Below are 17969 nucleotides of genomic sequence, written 5' to 3'. Positions count from 1 at the left end.
TTTATTTATTTATTTATTTATTTATTTATTTATTTATTTATTTATTTTTAGAGCTCTTCAGTTCCAAAGTCTGTTTGCTGATTGGATTATTTGTTTGCTTAGCTGTCTGGTTTTAAGTTCTTTGTAAATTCTAGATAGTAAGCCTCTGTTAAATGTATAGCTGGCAAAGGTTTTCTCCCATTCTGTAGGCTGCCTCTTCAGTGAACCATAGTTCCCTTTGCTGTGTAAAAGCTTTTAAAATTGACGAGAACCGATTATCAATTTTCATCCTTATTTCCTGAATAATTGGAGTTCTGTTTAGGAAGTCTACATGTAGACATCTAGTTTCCCAGAATCATTGTGTGCTTTTAATATTTTTATAAAAAATCAGATGGTTTGGTAATAAGTTTTTCATGCCCCAGTACATAAGTTCCTACCCGTGTTCATACAAACAACCCTAATAAATCTCAATGGGTCACACTCAGAGAAAGACATATGGAAGTGAGGAGGAGGGCTTATTGAGAAGGATTTCAGTTCTAGAGAAAGAAGGATCAGAGTGAGTAGCCAGAAGTGAAAATAAGTAAAAGTTCTTTGCATACATTTATGAAACAGTTAAATACTTTACTTGTCTTTATTTTTCAGATTATAATACAATGTATCCCTTTCCTTTCCTCCTTCTAAACTTTCTCATATACTCCTATTGTCTTTCAGATTCATTAATTGTTATTCCTATGTACTCCTAAATAGGACTTGTATAATGTTAATTGTATGTATATTTTGGGGGATGACTATTTGGTGTTGAATAACTAATTGGTGTGCTCCTTCCTGGGAAAGACAGTTTCCTTGCTCTCAACATTTCTTAGTTGTTTGTAGTTATTTTTGTAGGATTGACATCTCATGGGATTTTCCACATCAACTTTGGCCTTCCTATTGATATCATCCTTATTAAAGTCATATTTGGCCAGTAGCGTTGGTGAGACTTTATGTCAGTGTAGTCGCTGACATTACTAGGAGACATAGTCTGTCAGCAAACTCCCTGATCTGGGTCTTACGGTCTTTCCAACCCTCTTCCACAATATTCCCTGAGCTTTAAGAGCAGGAGTGTTTTGTAGATATATCCGTCTTGTATCTGCATTTTGATTGGCTGTGGTTTTCTGTAGTGATATCTATCTTTTGCAAAGAGAAATTTTCTTGATAAAAGGTGGAGACAACACTTATCTGTGAGTATAAGGACAAATGTTTAGGCTGCTGTTAGGGATCGCAATAGTTTAGTACACTAGTGGTTGTAGATTCTTCTACAATATCTGTGATTTAAGTAACACTTGGTAATTAAATAATCTTAATTTCCAGTACCAGATACGGTTTCCTTCTTGTTGAGTGGGTCTAAGTTCAATTAGAGAGCAGCTGGTTACCACCAGGGTATTCATGCCACTACCGCATCTGTAGGGTTATCATACAATGTTGGTTGGAACTATTGGTTGACTCTTTCTCTTGGGAATTTGCATGGCACCTTCTGGTATCATGAAAAGCTAGTCCCCAGGGAGGAGGTCACTGAAACTTCTTTAAAGATATAATTGGAATTCATCAATGAAGTTTTCCAGTCCTTGAATTTTTGTTTGTTGGGAGACTGCCATGGCTTCAGTTGCATTAGATATATTTGAATCATTTAATTCTTTTTTACTAGGTTTTTGTATGTAAAAAGTATCTAGAATTTTAACCACTTCTATATTTTCTAATTTTTTTAATCATTAAGGAATTCCCTTGTTTTTCTATTTGGATATCTATCTAGTAGGGAAAATTTCAGTTTAGTAGTATATTCTCTCTCTCTTTCTCTCTCTCTCCTTTATTCCTTCCTCTCTTCTTTATTCCCTCTTTCTTTCTTCCTCCCCTCCCTCTCTCATTCCCTACCTCCCTTCTTTCGTTGTCTTCCTTCCTATCCTCCTTCCTCCTTCTCTCCCTTCCTTACTTCTTCCCTCACTTCATCCTCTCATTCTCTCTCTCCCTCTCTTCCTCCTTTTCTTTTTCCTTCCTCCACAGATTTTTTATTCTGGCGTAATTGAACTTTGAGAAGAGCTGAAAGGCTAGATTCCATCAAGTGCACACATTTTGCCATATTTCCTTTCTTTCTACTTATAGTTGTTTGGGGTGTTTTGTTTTGTTTTGTTTTGTTTTGTTTTTGCCAAATGCTAAATGTATCTCTTATCTATAAGAGTATTATTGTCAATAATTACAATACCACTATTGTACTTAATGTATAAAGTGAGAACATGACCACTCCAAGGTACGGTTAAGGAGAAGGCTTTTATTGTAGATATGAGGAAGAGTACAGAAGAAACATCTGGAAGAGCCCAGAGGAGGGAGAGAAAGTAATACACTGAACATGGCCAGGAGAGTGGAGTTAGCCATGCTGTGGGGGAGAGCAAGAAAGGAAGACAAAGAGAATGTGGGCCAAAGAGACCAAAAAAAGGAAGACAAAAGAGAGGACCAAGTGAGCACATGCCTGAAATGGCAGGGTTATGAAGAATAAGAAGCTAGGAGAAAAGAAGCCTATGAGCTGGAGATGTTTATGGTAGGGGGCAGGGTAAGAAGAGCCAGGATCCCAGAATAGATTGTTATAGGTATTTGAATGTTGAAAGAGCCTGGAGGACAACATGCACTTTGAGCATGCAAATAGGCACCACAGTAAGCCATTTGTCCTGAGTATCCTTTGGACTTGACACTTAACAAATACATATTTTATTGATTTTTGTGTCACATAATATACCGCTGGTGTTTATGCTTTCCTAATTAGTACAATAATGCTGATGGTGGCTATCCCACCTCCAGTCTTGTCAATTCTAGATTGCCCAAAAGGGTGCTGCTTACATTTAGTTTTCTTGTCTCTTTAGTTTTCTTTAAATCTACCACAGTTTTCCCCAATCATACTTTGTCTTTGGTGACATTCAGATTTTTAAATATATGTTTTAAGAATACAGATCAGTTTTCTTCTAGAATATCTCCAAATGTGAATTTGCAGGATTGTTCCCTTATGGTCAGATTCTATTTAAATGTTTGGCAGGTGAGATCAGGCACATTCAGGGTGGTATGGGGAAGTACAGGGTATCTTGTGGAAGAATGGGGGAGGAACAGAAGGACTCAGAGGGGACAGGAGCTCCCCAAGAAGACCAAAAGAGCTAACTAACCTGGGTGCAAGGGGGCTTTTGGAGCATCAACGAAAGACCATGCATGGACTCTAATTAGCCCCTTACACATACATAGATGATGAGTATCTTGGCCAACGTGTGTGTTCACTAGAAAGGGGAGAGGGGGCTATCTCTGATGTGGACTCGGTTGCGGACTTTTCAGCACTTCGCCTGCTGGGGCTGCTTTGCCAGGCCACAGGATAAGAAGAGGCACTAAGTCCTGATGCAACTTGTTGTGCTGGCCTGAGTTGGGGGGGGGGGACTGTCCTTCTCTGAGGGGTACAGGGGGAAGTGGGAGGTAGGATGGGAACAGGAGTAGAGGAGGGAGGGCCTATGATTAGGATGTAAAGTAAAAAAATCAATTAAATAAATAGATAAATGTTTGGCAGGGATTCTACATAGGGGCTGTGTGGACAAGCTTCGGTGTGCAGAAAGGTCTGAAGGGTGCTAAGAAGGGCATGCACAGCAATTCTTTCGGCTTGAATCTGAGGAGTAGTAGTAGTAAGGACATGAGTTCCAACCTGGGAAAGATTTTAGAAGATGAACTTTATGAGCATCTCTGGTTGTGGAAGATGATAGACAGGGAGGAACATGTAATTACTTCAAAATTTCTAAAAAAAAAAAATGGCTGAAATCTTCAGTTCAGGGAATTAGAAGAGAAACAAACTTATTGTATCGGCTTCTAAGATTATGTTTTACGTGTATAGCTTGAAATTCACATGAGACATTTAGAAAAAGCTGGTGGTAGATGTAGGTTCTGGGCAAGCCATAGGCTCTTTAAATTTCACTGTGTGTATAAAATATTAGCTAAAGGTAGAAGGTAAAGTCTTCGAGAGGCTGTGCAGAAACCATGTTCAATGAAAAGTAATGACTGCAAAAGACTCTTATTTAAGATCCATGCTCTTTCCTTATAGTTATTGGTTATTTTGTGAGAATTTTAAATTCTAAAGTTGTTCCTCAGGCATCAACTAAACCCACTTTTGCTGGGTTTCATTACAGACTGTGTTTGCCACAGCACCAGAGGCACTAACCTCACAGTCATGTTTCCAGTGATCCATCTTTCAGGCAGGTAAATGTGAGGTGGACGCAAGGGCAAGAAGCACACCTCAGTTAACATGAGACTGTCAGACCTACCCAATCCCGTTCCATCCCGGAATGTGTGTAGGTCTGTCATGCACATCAACCAAACACGATAAAGGTGATCATCAGCCAGCTGTGCACATACATGTGTATGATTCTACAACCTGGATTGCAATTCTCCAATGGAACAGCTCCAGACTGATTTAGCAGAAGACAATGAAGGGAAGAATCTTTTCTCAACTCTGGAATAAATTGACTTTAGCAAATATTGGTGCCATGGTTCTGCTGATAGCAATCAGCACATGGAGAAGAGAATCAGGATTTAGTTGTTCTTCCCACTCCTCAGAAATCTTTTGTACTTCCACAGGTGGAAGCTTAGGACATTATCAGTGCTAGAGAGTGTCATGGAACTTGTGAATTCCTTTATCCCCAACCCTCCAATTTCTAATATGTTTAGAATCATGTTAGATGAACAGCAACAAAATGGAAATTCTTATTCAATGAACTCTAAAGAGATAAAGAAGATGAGGCAATGTGAGAAAAGGGGAAAGGCTCAAATATTTCTTGTAGGGAAAGGCAAGACTGAGCCCAGTGGAAAAGGCTGAGTGTTTGGCTGCCAATATCAATTACTTAACAACTGACATTTTCCAGATCTTACTTCAGGGATGGCAACACCTGGTTTCACTTAAAGTTGCAGCATCTGCCCTGATGCTTTCCTCTGGCCAGCCTAATGCCTTACCTACCAGCACCATGATGAGCAAAAGAAAAGAGGATGCAATTAGCTATAAAAGGGGGTTGGGAATCCAAGAGTCATCACCAGCATTCTGATCTGATTTTGCAGATGGCTGCCTTGGAAGTTTCTCCCACACATGCAACACCAGCAAACACAAGTGCAAAAGCAAGGCTGGCACATTTCTACACTGTGATTGGTTTTGGTGGTAGTGATTGTTCTAAGAGCTGTGGCTCCATAGCCCAGCTTTCTGCAATCACAATCACGCCTGGACATGTGGAGCAGATAAAAACATTTCTCTCAAAAATTGGGCTTGCCAAAGAGAAGTAGTAAAAGATGATCAGAGCACTAATGCTGAATTATGTTGTCCCTCATTTAGAGCTCTTGGGCTCTGCTCCAAAATGTCCAGTGATCATGACCACAGAAAGAAACAACACACAACTGAACACTTTAGAATTTCAGTTTTCAAACAATAATTCTCATGGTCAAAGCTACTAATGATATTTTTCTGTCTAGAATTTGCATATAGATGATTGATTTTGTGGCCATGTTCAATGCATGAAGCACTTCTTTTTCATAGCCATTCTTATAGTGAATCATATTAGTCAACAATGGTAGACATCTAATTTTTTTATATTTATTTTTTAATTTTTATTATTAGTTACATTTTATTAACTCTGTATCCCAGCTGTATCCCGCTCTCTCATCTAATTTTAATTAAGCATAATTCTGAAATTCTAGTTGTTACACTCTTCTATATTTGTTCCACTTTAAAATGAGGGTCATGATTGTACTTCACTTCTCCCAGTGTCACTGTCTATTCAGACCCTCAAAGTGTCTATGTAGTCTCTTTTCCTCTATTTAGCAACCTGACTAGATGGCCACCGACCCTTCGGGAGAGGGGAGAATTGTGGTAATATATAATCGTACTATTTCCTCCTAAAGACCTGACCATTTCTTCATTTAAAGGGTTTGCTATCTGAAAATCTGCTCTACACCAGGAACTAGCAAGTGGTTAAAAATTTTCATTAGGGCAACAGTCCTCCTAATGCCACTGATTTGTTATTGGGTTTTTTTGGGGGGGAAGGAGAAAACCCATATTTCTGTCTGTATATTTGCTTTTAGGGATGTCATGGTTTGCTATTCTCACAAGTCTCTGATTGCCAAGCTCAGCTGGTGTCCCTTTGACCTTGCTAAGCACTTGGCTTTTAGAAAGTAAGCATCAGCATATGGGTCTGTTGCCTTGTCTACCCCCTTCCCAAATCATCTTCATGGTTTTGACAAAACCAAATTTTGCCTATAGATAAAAGTCCTCATCAGCATTCTTAGGATTTGGTATTCCTCTCACCAGCACAGCCATGCCAGCCTTGGTGAGTAGGGACAGATACCGCTTGAATACAGAATAGTCCCTCACTGGCTTACGCATTCAATACTTCATCTTCAGCTGGTGGAACTGTTTAGGGAGATTGTAGTAACTTGAGAAGGTGAGAGCTGCCTAGAGAGGGTAAGTCTCAGAAAGTGTGACTTTGAAGATTTCTGGTCCCTTCTCTTTTCTTCCATCATGAGGTAAACATTTTCCTTCCTTCACGTGCTCCTTCTACCATTACATCCTGCCTTACATTAAGTCTAAAATTGTAGGTTGAAGTCTACAAAATAAAATAAAAATTTTTTAAATAATTTAAAATTTGTTTAAATCCTCCATTTCAGATGTTCATGTCGAGCATTCAGTTAAAGTTGTACACATGTAAGTGCTACAGTATCCTTTAGATGTCCTGTGTCACGTAAGACTCAGGCAGTCTTCTGCCTTATTATTTCCATCTTAACATGGCCACTTCTCTAAGCTCCTCATACCGCCCTCTATAATCTGTTAGTGCAACTGGGGCATTTCTGTTTCACTCACTGTGGTCATAACTCTTCCTGGCCTTCTAAACATGACAGTAGCAATAATTTTGCCCCATCTCCAGTGATCCTTGCCAGGATATTAAATCTCATGTCCAAGAAAGTAATCCAAAATTTATTTTTTTTTATCAATTGCCTTTAAAATTCAGTTCCAGGAGAACAGCCTTGGCTCCTTCTGGTAATTCTCACTACTCTTTGGCTGCATACTCTTTTTATTTATTTAATTGGGTTATGTTGAACTGCAATTTTGTTGTAGTTATTTGACCATTGGCTAGGACTCTAGTTGAGACAACTGCTAAGGGGTTATTCATTGCCTTGAATGAGGAACATCTTGAGCATTTTCTAACATGGTGTGGGCAGAACCTCTTGGACATTTGGTGTTCAGTGAGGCATTTGTTTCAAATGCCTGAAACATCCAGATGCTCTAACCCATGTTTTAGAGTTTGGGGTTGTTCTAACAAACTCTTGGCAGTTTAACAGAGCAGACGACTCAACATCCACACCCCTGACGACCTGTAACTATCGAGATCTCCAGTTTCTGTTTAGCTGTATTTATGTTCTTATCACATGTGCTTAGTTGCTTATTTACTGCTCTAAGCTTTCTGCTTTTCCTCAGGATCTCAATTCAGTTATATACAGCCTAAAACTCTCTTCTCTTTGTAGACATCCCCGAATTACTGAAACTATATCCCTCTACTCAGATGGGTGTTTTCTCAAATCACCACCACCAAAATCTTTAGCTAATAAACTGTCACCTTTTGTCATAAATTATCAATGTATGTTATATGCTTCCTATCTCATTCAAGACAGACTTCCTTTTCTCTCCAATCTGGTATGCTAGCCAGTTCAAAACTCTCATCTCACTACCTGCTTTCTTGGACCGTTTTCACTCTCATTTGCAATAGTTTAGTTTTCCTAAGCAGGAGGCACCAGGATAGAATTAGATATGCCAGAGATTGATTGGTGGCAATGGAAAACTAATGGTGAAGAAAGATATCAGGCCCCCCTAACATCTGTGGATAGAGAGAGGGAAAAGGAAAATATCAGGGGATGAGACTGTAGAGTTATTTCCAAGAAAGGTACTGCCAGACCCATGTGGAGTCTTTAAGCCAAAATTTTCTATAGAAGTAGACTTTCAACTTATTGGAATGAAATTGCCTTAGCATCCTTAGTGTCAAAGCTTAGTTAGTGAGTAAAGATCAGTTCATGGAATGTGTGACTTCAGTATTAACAGAATAATAAGGAAAGAAGAACAGCATTTGGAACAGTCAGTCAGTCGTGCTGTCTGTAGAATATTTGAGTGGTACATTTTCAAGGCTACATACATGTACAGACATATACATAGAATCACAGTTATAACCAGAGGTCAGATTCCACCATGCTATTACTATTATATTTTTAAAGTTTTAAAATTATAATTAAAATATAATTACATCACTTCATTCTCTTCATTTGTATCTGTCCTTGGTACCCGCTACTCCCTCTCAAATTGATGGTCTATTTTTCTTTGATAATTATTACTACATATATATTTTTACATGTTCATAAATATATAAATACAACCTTTGGAGTCCATTTAGTGTTGCTTGTGTACATATGATAGCAGGGCTAACCACTTGGAATTGGATAACCAGTTAGGAGTCTCTTCCATGGGAGAGGCTAATTCTCCATTTCTCAGCAATTCGTAGTTGCCTATAGTTCTTGGTCTAGGAGTTGGGCCCTGCGAGACTTCCCCCCTCAATTAAAGCATGTCTATTTGTGTTGTCATTATTCAGGCCCTATGTAGGCAATCATATTTTTGACACATCATGGGTTTAGCTACTCTGTCACTTCTAGGAGACACAATTTCAAAACACTCCCTGGTCCTCTGGCTCTTACAGTCTTTCTTCCCCCTTTTCTACATTGTTCCCTGAACTTTAGGTGTAGAAGTTGTTGTAGATGTATCTGTGAACAACATAGTGTCTGATGCCCATAGTTTCTCTTGCTATATCTTATGAATACGGGTTCATATGTGCCATAACAGTGCCCGCTCTGCCCAGGGATAACAGGCTTAGGGACAATCTAATGGCTCTGGCACCTGTGCACACAGCAGTGGTTGTATGATACTCATTATGTGGCTACTCTAACTACAAGAAGTGTGGCACCTGTCAGGTGATGGCTTTTTCCTTAGATCTTACCGAGGTAAACTGTTGGTGGAAAGAGCCTCTACCTGAGGCAGAGTAGCTGGGAAAAGCAGAGTGCCTATGGCATTTACACCCAGTCTCAAAAGCAGTGTTTCTTTTTTTTTCTTTTAATTTTTTACAATTTATTCATTTTATATCCTGATTGTAGCCCCTTTCCTCATCTCCTCCCCATCCCAACCTCCCTCCCTCATCTCCCCTATCCCTTTCCCCTAGTCCCCTGAGAGGGGACATTTCCCTCCCCTGCCATCTGACCCTACCTTATCAAGTCTCATCAGGACTGCCTGGATCCTCTTTTTCTGTGGCCTGGCAAGGCCGCCTTGCCAGGGAGAAGTGATCAAAGAGCATGCAACCGAGTTTATGGCAGAGGCAGCCACTATTCCCCTTACTCGGGCCTGACATGAAGATTGAGCTGCCTATGGGCTACATCTGAGCAGGGGGATAGATCCTCTCCATTTACACAATGGAATACTACTCAGCTGTTAAAAACATGGAAGTCATGAAATTTGCAAACAAATGGATGGAACTAGAAAAGATCATCCTGAGTGAGGTAACCTAGAACCAGAAAGACATGCATGATATATACTCACATATAAGCAGATATTAGCCATAAAATATAGAATAACCATACTAAAATCTACAGACCTAAAGAAGCTAAACAACAAGGAAGATCCTGGGGAGGATGCTTAAATCTCATTCAGGATGGCAAACAGGATAGACACCTGAAGCGGTGGAAGAAAGGAAACAGGACAGGAGCCTACCATAGAGGTCCCCTGAAAGGCTCCACCCAACAGGGGATTGAAGCAGATGCTGAGAGTCACAGCTAAAGTTTGGGCAGCGTGCAGGGAGTCTTATGGAAGAAGGGAAGAGAGGGGATAGAAGGACCTGGAGGGCACAGGTACTCCACAAGGAGACCAACAAAGCTAAAAACCTGAGCCCAGGGGGACTGCAGGGACTGAGGCACCGAAAGCAGTGTTTCTAAACGTGTAGACAGATTTCCGGTGGTGTAGATGGACGTGTGGCAGGAATTGTTGCATAGGCTCGCTGTCATGACAGAATTGTGCCCCCGCATACAGCATTATTTATTTTGTTAAAATGTGCTCAGCTGTGGTCCTGAAAGGAAGGATTCTTCAAGTTGGCTTGCTATGAGCATTTGACATACCACCATCTTGATTAATCACTTCCTTAAATTCTATCACCACAAAATCTCCTAGGTACATCTTATGTATTCTCTTTCTCTGGCAGCCATTTCTCCAAGAAGCATGTTTTGTTAAAAAATGTAATTAAAAACCAAGATCTTGATGTTAGGAATGTTCATTTGTGCTAGAAATCCATTATTTCCAGAATTATTCTTATTATTGTATACATATTATAATTTATATATGTGTGTATTAAGAAATAATACATGGAGAGTGCCTAGACATGTGTGTGTATTTATATAAACATATTCATATATGTTTGGAATATTTACATTTTTAATATATATTCCAAAATATTCTCTAGAGTTACTATTCACAAATTTAGAAACTTTTTTTAGGAGAACATTTCTTAAAAGCAATATTAGCCTCTTCACTAATGTCAGGGTCTCTGTGATTTCCTCCTGTCATCATTTAGATGATGGGATCCAAAGACTTGCTATACTCGCTATACTCGCTGGCACTCGATTTTCCCTTTAACCTAGTTAAAATGATTAATGCAACAATTACTCTCTAGCCCTGAGTCTTACGATAGTGCTGTAACTTTTTATTCACAGATACTTTCAAAATCTCATTCTCCTCCAACAACCTCAGTTCAATTGTAGGCATTTATGCTGATTTCTTTATATCCTAGTTAAGGTTTCATTACCCTGGCTAAACCTGGAGACATTAAGCTCTCAGTTTAGAGTTATCTGCACTCTTTAAAAAATGGCTATGTTCTCCTCCTAGGCAATTTTCAAACCTCTCTCTTAATTGCTACAATTAAATGCCCCCTGTTGGTTGTACTTACCAAGTCAAATGGTTTCGAACTTAACTGATGCACGTCTGAATTCCATAGGCAGGGTCTTTTTAGAGTGTGCCTCACTGGATTTTCTTTTACATTTTTCTCATTTTCTTGGTTTTTGTTTTTTTTCCTTTTTAAAGCTTCTATCAGATGACTATCTAGGGCTCAGCAGTATTATTCACTCTAAATTGAAACTTAAAACAATGAATCTATTTTTGTAAAGCGTTTAGCAGTGTGCAGCTAGGACATGGTCTAAAGGAAATGAACAATGAGCCATGATAACTGAGGTTGAATAGCGCGGACAAACAGTAAATGACATTGAATGGTTCACAATAACACCTGGTAAGTCAGGCCTTCATTAAGGTTTTTATGTACCGGATACTGAATTGATGCTAAAAGGGTGAAACAAGTGCTCCAGTCTGCTTGAAAGAGAAATACAGACCCAAACAATAAGTCTGATTAGCTAATTGCTGTAATAGGAAAAGATAAAGAGCCAAGACAGAACAGAGATGCAATGTCTCTACCGGGCAAGTCAGAAATTCCCACACAGAAAACCATTGATCTTGCTCTGAAGGGTGAAGAAATGAAGAGAAAAGATATACCAGACAGAATCAACAAGCCTGTAATACCATGGGGACATGAGAAAATGTAATTTATCAAAGAATGGTGAGGAGTTATAACATAGCACAGATTGCATCTTAAAACTCTTTGAGCCAAGTATAAGCATGTGCATATTCTTCCTACCTCTTACAGACTCTCTCCCTCTCTCTCTCTCTCTTTCTCTCTCTCTCTCTGAGTGGTTATGGAACATCATACAATAAAGGCAGAGAGCCATAAAAATGATTGAGGGAACAGGGTGCAGAGCCAGGAAGATCCGCAGCATATGACACAGAAGCAGCAGGTCATCAAACAGTATCATGTCTGTGTCCAATGATGTAGACAATCAAACATCCAAACCCTACAGTCTCTTTCAGCTCACTTCATTGATGTGGTTTGGGGGTGTGTGTGTATGTGTTTGTGTGTGTATGGGCATGCACATATGTATGCCTCTGTGTAGCTGAGTGTGTGGCTGTGTGTCTCTGTGTGTCTGTGTGCAGGTGCTAGAGGTCCACATAGTATATCTTAGTAAATTGCTGTCCACCTTAAAATTTGAGACAGATCTTTTACTGAATTCATCAATTTGGCTAGACTGGCTGGCTAATAAACGGAGGAAATTTCCCATCACTACCCTTTTAGTGCTGGGATTATAGGTGCGAATAGCCTTGCCCTGTGTTTTGGGTGGGTGCTGGTGTTTCAAACTCAAGCCCTCAGGCTTGCATGGCAAGCACTTTGCTAACTAGGACCTTTCCCCAGCTCAGTAATAGCGTTTTTAAGATGCAAGTTGGACTGTGTTTAGGAGTCTAGTGTTTTCTGAGCCATTCAGGATGAAAACCAGAGTTGTCATAATAGTGAGTAGGGCCCTTTGTTGCCTGGCCCCGCTCCGCTGTATGTTCGCTGTATGTTCATCTCATTATTCTCTTACTATTCTGGGACAGCAACGCCAGCTCCTGTTCCTTCCCATATTTGTCCGTCTCCTACTTGTCATGTCATGTTTTCTTTTGCCCTTCCTATAGACTTTGCACTGAATTCCTTCTGTATTTACCCACTTGGCCTAATGCCCTGACCTATTCCGCATCGCCACTTCAATGCTGCCTTCTCAGGAATGCCTATTTAAAGCAGCATACCACCTGGGCCTCTTCTAGTTCTTCCCACTCTGTTACTTCCCCCACCAGCCACACTAAATATGATTTCAAAAGAGCATGGACCTGTTTTTCTCCTAGCTAGAGAGAAAATGAGAGGAAGGGGGTTTCCTATAACACAGTGTAGCAGCTGTTCAACAAACACTTTCAAATGAGTCATCTGTCCTATTTTGTTTTGTTCTTTATTGAATTGTTCCTTGTCTTGTTTGTTTCACAAGTGTGGAATCTCAAGACATCGTAGAGAAATCATCAATCATTTGCATCCTTGTTTGCATTCATTGATACGTATCTGTCCATTCCCAATATAAAGCTAAGGCTAGACTCATTGGAGAAACAGTGTTTTGTCAAAAAGAGGTTTTACATCTTGAATTTAAGAAAACCAGCTTCTGTTGCTTCTCCATTTTATTTTTCTGAGAGTTCTTTTATTACCACAGAACTGCAAGTAAGTTGAGACAGAACTGCAAGTAAGTTGAGTCTCTTCTCTGCTGTCTTTCTACGTGCCCTTTGAGTTTTCCACTTCGCCCTCAGTCTCCCTCCTGAACTCAATGACCCTCCCCACCCCCACCTTTCCTCCTCTATCTGTCGTTCTTTACTATTAATAGCAGCACTGCACAACACTGCTTCGCAACTCTCGTCCTTGCGGTTTTCAAAGACTGAACGTCCGTTTTTTGTTTGTTTGTTTGTTTGTTTTTGTTGTTGTCTGTTTTGCTTTTTGCTTTCTCTTCCCCCAGCTCTGCCACTCTTTCTTCTTATGAAACTTATACGTATTTTATGTAGGCAAGTTTTTAAAAGGTTGTCTTCAACCGTCTTTCAATCTTTTGCCCTTCAGCGGTCTCAGGAACTTTCAGAACACTAGCGAGTCCCAAGCCTGTTGAAGCTTCCATATTCCTCTAGCACTGCCTTTTCACTGTCCTGTAAAATGGCGCTACTTAGAATCCTATTCTTGTGACATGCAGGTCACAACCAAGCACTATTACGTTCCGGGGCGCAGAGAAGAAAGTCAGCTTTAAGGATCTACTTATTTGGATGGAACCTGAGGAAAAAAATATTGCAAGGAAGGTTATATTTGTTAAGCATCTTCCAGATTTTCTTCACTCAAACACATCTATTTCTCAAATTTACTTTAGAGTGTATTAGCAATAATTATCATACACTTGTCTCTCTTTGGCCTTTTTTAAATTTTTAAATTTTTACTTTTTTAAGATTTATTTATTATTTATACAGTATTCTGCCTGCATGGGTGCCTGCAGGCCAGAAGAGAGCACCATATCACATTATAGTAGGTTATAAACCACCATGTATTTGCTGGGAATTGAACTCAGGACCTTTGGAAGAACAGCCAGTGCTCTTAACCTCTGAGCTGTCTCTCCAGCTCAGCCTTTTTTATTTTTATACTTTCATTTCATTACATAAATTTTTATACAACATAAAACATTTGGGTTGTAAGGACTCTTCACAATGACCTTAAGGCATAAATTAATGTATGCTAGATGGTTAGCTTATTGATGGATACAGTGAGATTACAATGCTAGACTTGAAGGAATTTATGAAAGAAGCCAGAATTAAAATTGTCCTGTATAACTTTTTTTTAACTTTTAACATTCTGCTTCTTGACTTTTACTTCATTTACAAACTCTAAATTATTACTTTACAGTTCTTTATCTTGAATTGATCCTTTTGTAAATTATTGTCCTTTTTTTTTTTTTTTTTTTGCTTTGAATCATCAACTCATGAAATCACAGACTGAAGTGCTTTTGTGTATGATATGTATTTACCTCAGATACATGGAACGCTATTATGTAGATATACGTAGTTCCAGGAAAAAGGCTGAGTAAAGATAATGAATGTATTTAAAAGACTATCAGTCATTCATTTTAAATTTTAATGCATTCTGTTATGATTTGATTTAATGGCAACTTTAGTTTTATGAATAAAACTAAAACATAAATATAAGCATCTGTCATAGTGTAGCTGACAAACTATAAGTGATCATTGTAAGTGTAATTTGTTTGGATGAACAAATAGTTTTCTGCCAGCATAATTAACCTTCTAAGCACATATATTAAAGGGCTTCACAATGGACCACTACTGATCCTTTAATATTCAAGCTACTAGGGGGACCTGTCGTGTGCCAGGGAACCTCTAGATAAAATTATTTTATCTAAAGCAAAGCAAAATAGTGGAATTATTCAGTTGTAGGTACAATCTGATAATTATTGCCAAGGGTCTTTTAACTGATGCTGGGTTTCCTTTAAAATTTGCTTAATCTGGATAATTTCTTAGCCAATTCTTTTATAGAATTTCTCTTTCCTCACAATGGGTACTTCAAAAACAAAAACAACAACAACAACCAAAAAAACTCAAGTTAAAGCAGAAAAATAGATTTAAAATTTTCATGTCCGTCTTTCTTGTATCTGCTCCAAGAAGGCATAGAAGTCTTCTTTGAGAATGTATTCGCTTTACATTCCAATTGCTCTCCCATCCCCTCCTGGTCCCACTCTCCCTCCCTCTTTCCCCCTAGTCCTCAGAAGGGGGGGCACCCCTTCCTTACCAACTGACCATAGACTATCAAGTCTCTTCAGAACTATCTGCATTCTCTCCCTCTGTAGCCTGGCAAGGTTGCCCCACCAGGGGAAAGTGATGGAGGATCAGGCAACAGAGTCCATGTCAAAACCAGCCCCTGCCTTCCTTACTTGGGAACCCACAAGGAGACTGAACTTCTACATCTGAGCTGGGGTCCTAGGTCCTCTCCATGTACGGTCCTTGGTTAGTACATCAGTCTCCACAGGACCTCCTCGGCCCAAATTTATTGGCTCTGTTGGTCTTCATGTGGCTCCTGTTGCCTCAGGATCTTTCTATCCCCACTTTTCCATAAGACTTCCTGCACTCTACCCAAAATGCCTGTGAGTCTCATCATCCACTTAGATCCCCTGCTGGGTGGAATCTTATTGTAAGGTTCCTGTGAGTAGGAGCTATTAAGGTGTGGCTGTATTAGGTGCAAGGGCAGATTTTTTTTTTCCTGTTCTTTAAAAATAAAACAATTTTTAATGAATATTTTATTTCTTCTTTTGCTTCTTTTTAAAATTTTTGATTCAGATATAGTCACATCATTTCCCCCTCCAGTCCTACCATTGCCTCCAGCCCCATGTCACTCCGATATTCTCTTTCAAATTCAAGGCTTCTTTTTTAAAATTCTACTTGTTACATATATGTGTAGTAAATATATAAATGTATCCCTCTGGGTCCATTTAATATTGCTTGTGTGTATATTTTTTAGGGCTCAACATGAAATTGGGTAGCCATTGAGTGGCTCATTTCTGGGGAAGACAGAGTTCCTTTCTCTCTGCAGTGGTCTCAGAGCCAGTAGTTCTTGCTCTGGGGTAGGGCCTCATGAATATTTGCCCATCCACGTTAGCATGTCAACTGTTGTGACATCATTCAGCTTGTTTAAGCAGCCATATTGTTGAGATTTAATGGGTAGCTCTCTGCCGTATCTAGATGATAAAATCTTGCAGTATACTCTCTGGTCTTGAATGCTGATTAAGGCTTATAGCAATGAGAAAAACTGATGACAGTAATAAAGGGAAGATGATTGGCAGAACGGAAAGAATCTAGAAACAAATGGACATTGTACTAATTAATGGAAATAAGAACCAAACAAGAGTGGCTATAAGAAAAATGAATTAATGAGATAGATATGAGATATTTGGTATTAAGTCAATGTTTTCTATGTTTAAGCTGATAATGAACTTATATCCATCATATATAGAATGTACATAGAATTTCCATTTTCAAAAACACTGTATGTGTGACCAGAGTAAATGCTTTGGAACATTTGGCCTGCTGAGTTTCTGAAACTGACCAACTATATTTTTGTGGCCTTACACTTTGACGTGTTTATTGTCAGTCAAGCACAAATATAGACTTAAGAGTATTAGAACTTTGGGGTGTTTTCCCAAAAATCTAGAACTCCAGATAATTTGGGAAATTCTCTTCTTTTAAATATCTGCAATTCTACCTATGATTAACAAGTAGAATACACAGTGAGCTAGGCTTGGTTTCCAATGTGCAGGCTCTGTCTGAAATTCTGAGTGCTGATTCCCCCAAATCACCTCAAATGCATTGCAGATCAGAAGGTAATAGTTTCTTTGAGAAGCTTGTCTATGCTGTTCCTTGCTAGCAGAAAAGGCTTTCTGTAGACGCTAATAATTTTCCTTTTATTGAGATTTGAAAGTTATAAGCCTTTCTCTGCTTCTTCCCAGCCAGGTCTCTAGACAAACTTTATAACTTTGCTGATTGCTCTGGACTCCACCTGATATTTGCTCTAAATGCACTGCGTCGTAATCCCAATAACTCCTGGAACAGTTCTAGTGCCCTGAGCCTGTTGAAGTACAGTGCCAGCAAAAAGTACAACATTTCTTGGGAACTGGGTAATGGTAAGTAAGGATGTCATTCCTATGAATTGATAAAATAAAGGAAAAAATAACTTGACTTGAAACATAATCTTAGTCAGAGTCTCACGTTAGGGCCCTGGCCCAGAAAACAACTGAGATGCTTGGCCACTGAGTTGACTGTTATCTTAGAAAGGGTTTCTCTTACTGTGATGAAGCACCATGACCAAATGCAACTTGGGGAAAGGGGTATTTACTTGATTTATATATCCCACATCATAGTTCACTGAGGGAGTCCAAGGCAGGAATTCAAACCAGGTAGAAACATAAAGGCAGGAGGCCATGGAGGGTTGTTGCGTACTGTCTTATTCCTCATGGCTTGCCCAGCTTGCTTTCTTATAGAAACCAGGTACCACCAGCTTAGTGGTGGCCTCATCCTCGATGGGCTGGGCCTTTCCACATCAATAAGTAATAAAATTTCCTGTAGATCTGCCTACAGCATGATCTTTTGGAAGCATTTTTCTCATTGAGTTTCCTTCCTCTCAGATAATTCTAGCTGTGTCAAGTTGACATAAAACTAACTATCACAACTGTCAATATGGTAGAAGACAAAAGTAGTTAAGAGCAGTAGATTAAATTAATTCACACCACATAGTTCTCTCTGGATACCTCCTCCAGATATGGTGGGAATGCCCCTCATACACACACCCCCACAAGAGAAGAAAGAAAGAAAGAAAGGGGGGAAGGAGAGAGAGAGAGGAAGGAAGGAAGGAAGGAAGGAAGGAAGGAAGGAAGGAAGGAAGGAAGGA

The 17969-nt window shown here is 39.3% G+C and overlaps 1 protein-coding gene across 3 annotated transcripts in view; it reads left to right on the top strand.

The window, feature by feature from the left end:
- The window catches only part of Hpse2 (heparanase 2 (inactive)), a 618971-nt gene that overhangs the window by 380269 nt on the left and 220733 nt on the right, over positions 1 to 17969 (top strand). Inside the window, exon 4 of one of the 3 annotated variants that reach the window (XM_055591604.1) lies at positions 17032 to 17205. The exons of the other annotated variants lie outside the window; for them this stretch is intronic. Within the exon in view, the coding sequence (XP_055447579.1) occupies positions 17032 to 17205 (174 nt within the window). The remainder of the gene's footprint in view (positions 1 to 17031; positions 17206 to 17969) is intronic. 3 annotated transcript variants of the gene reach the window in all.

This window comes from Psammomys obesus, unplaced genomic scaffold, assembly GCF_907164565.1.
Source record: "Psammomys obesus unplaced genomic scaffold, mPsaObe1.curated_primary_1811, whole genome shotgun sequence".
Classification (NCBI taxonomy): domain Eukaryota; kingdom Metazoa; phylum Chordata; class Mammalia; order Rodentia; family Muridae; genus Psammomys; species Psammomys obesus.
This window is presented reverse-complemented; position numbering and strand designations above follow the sequence as displayed.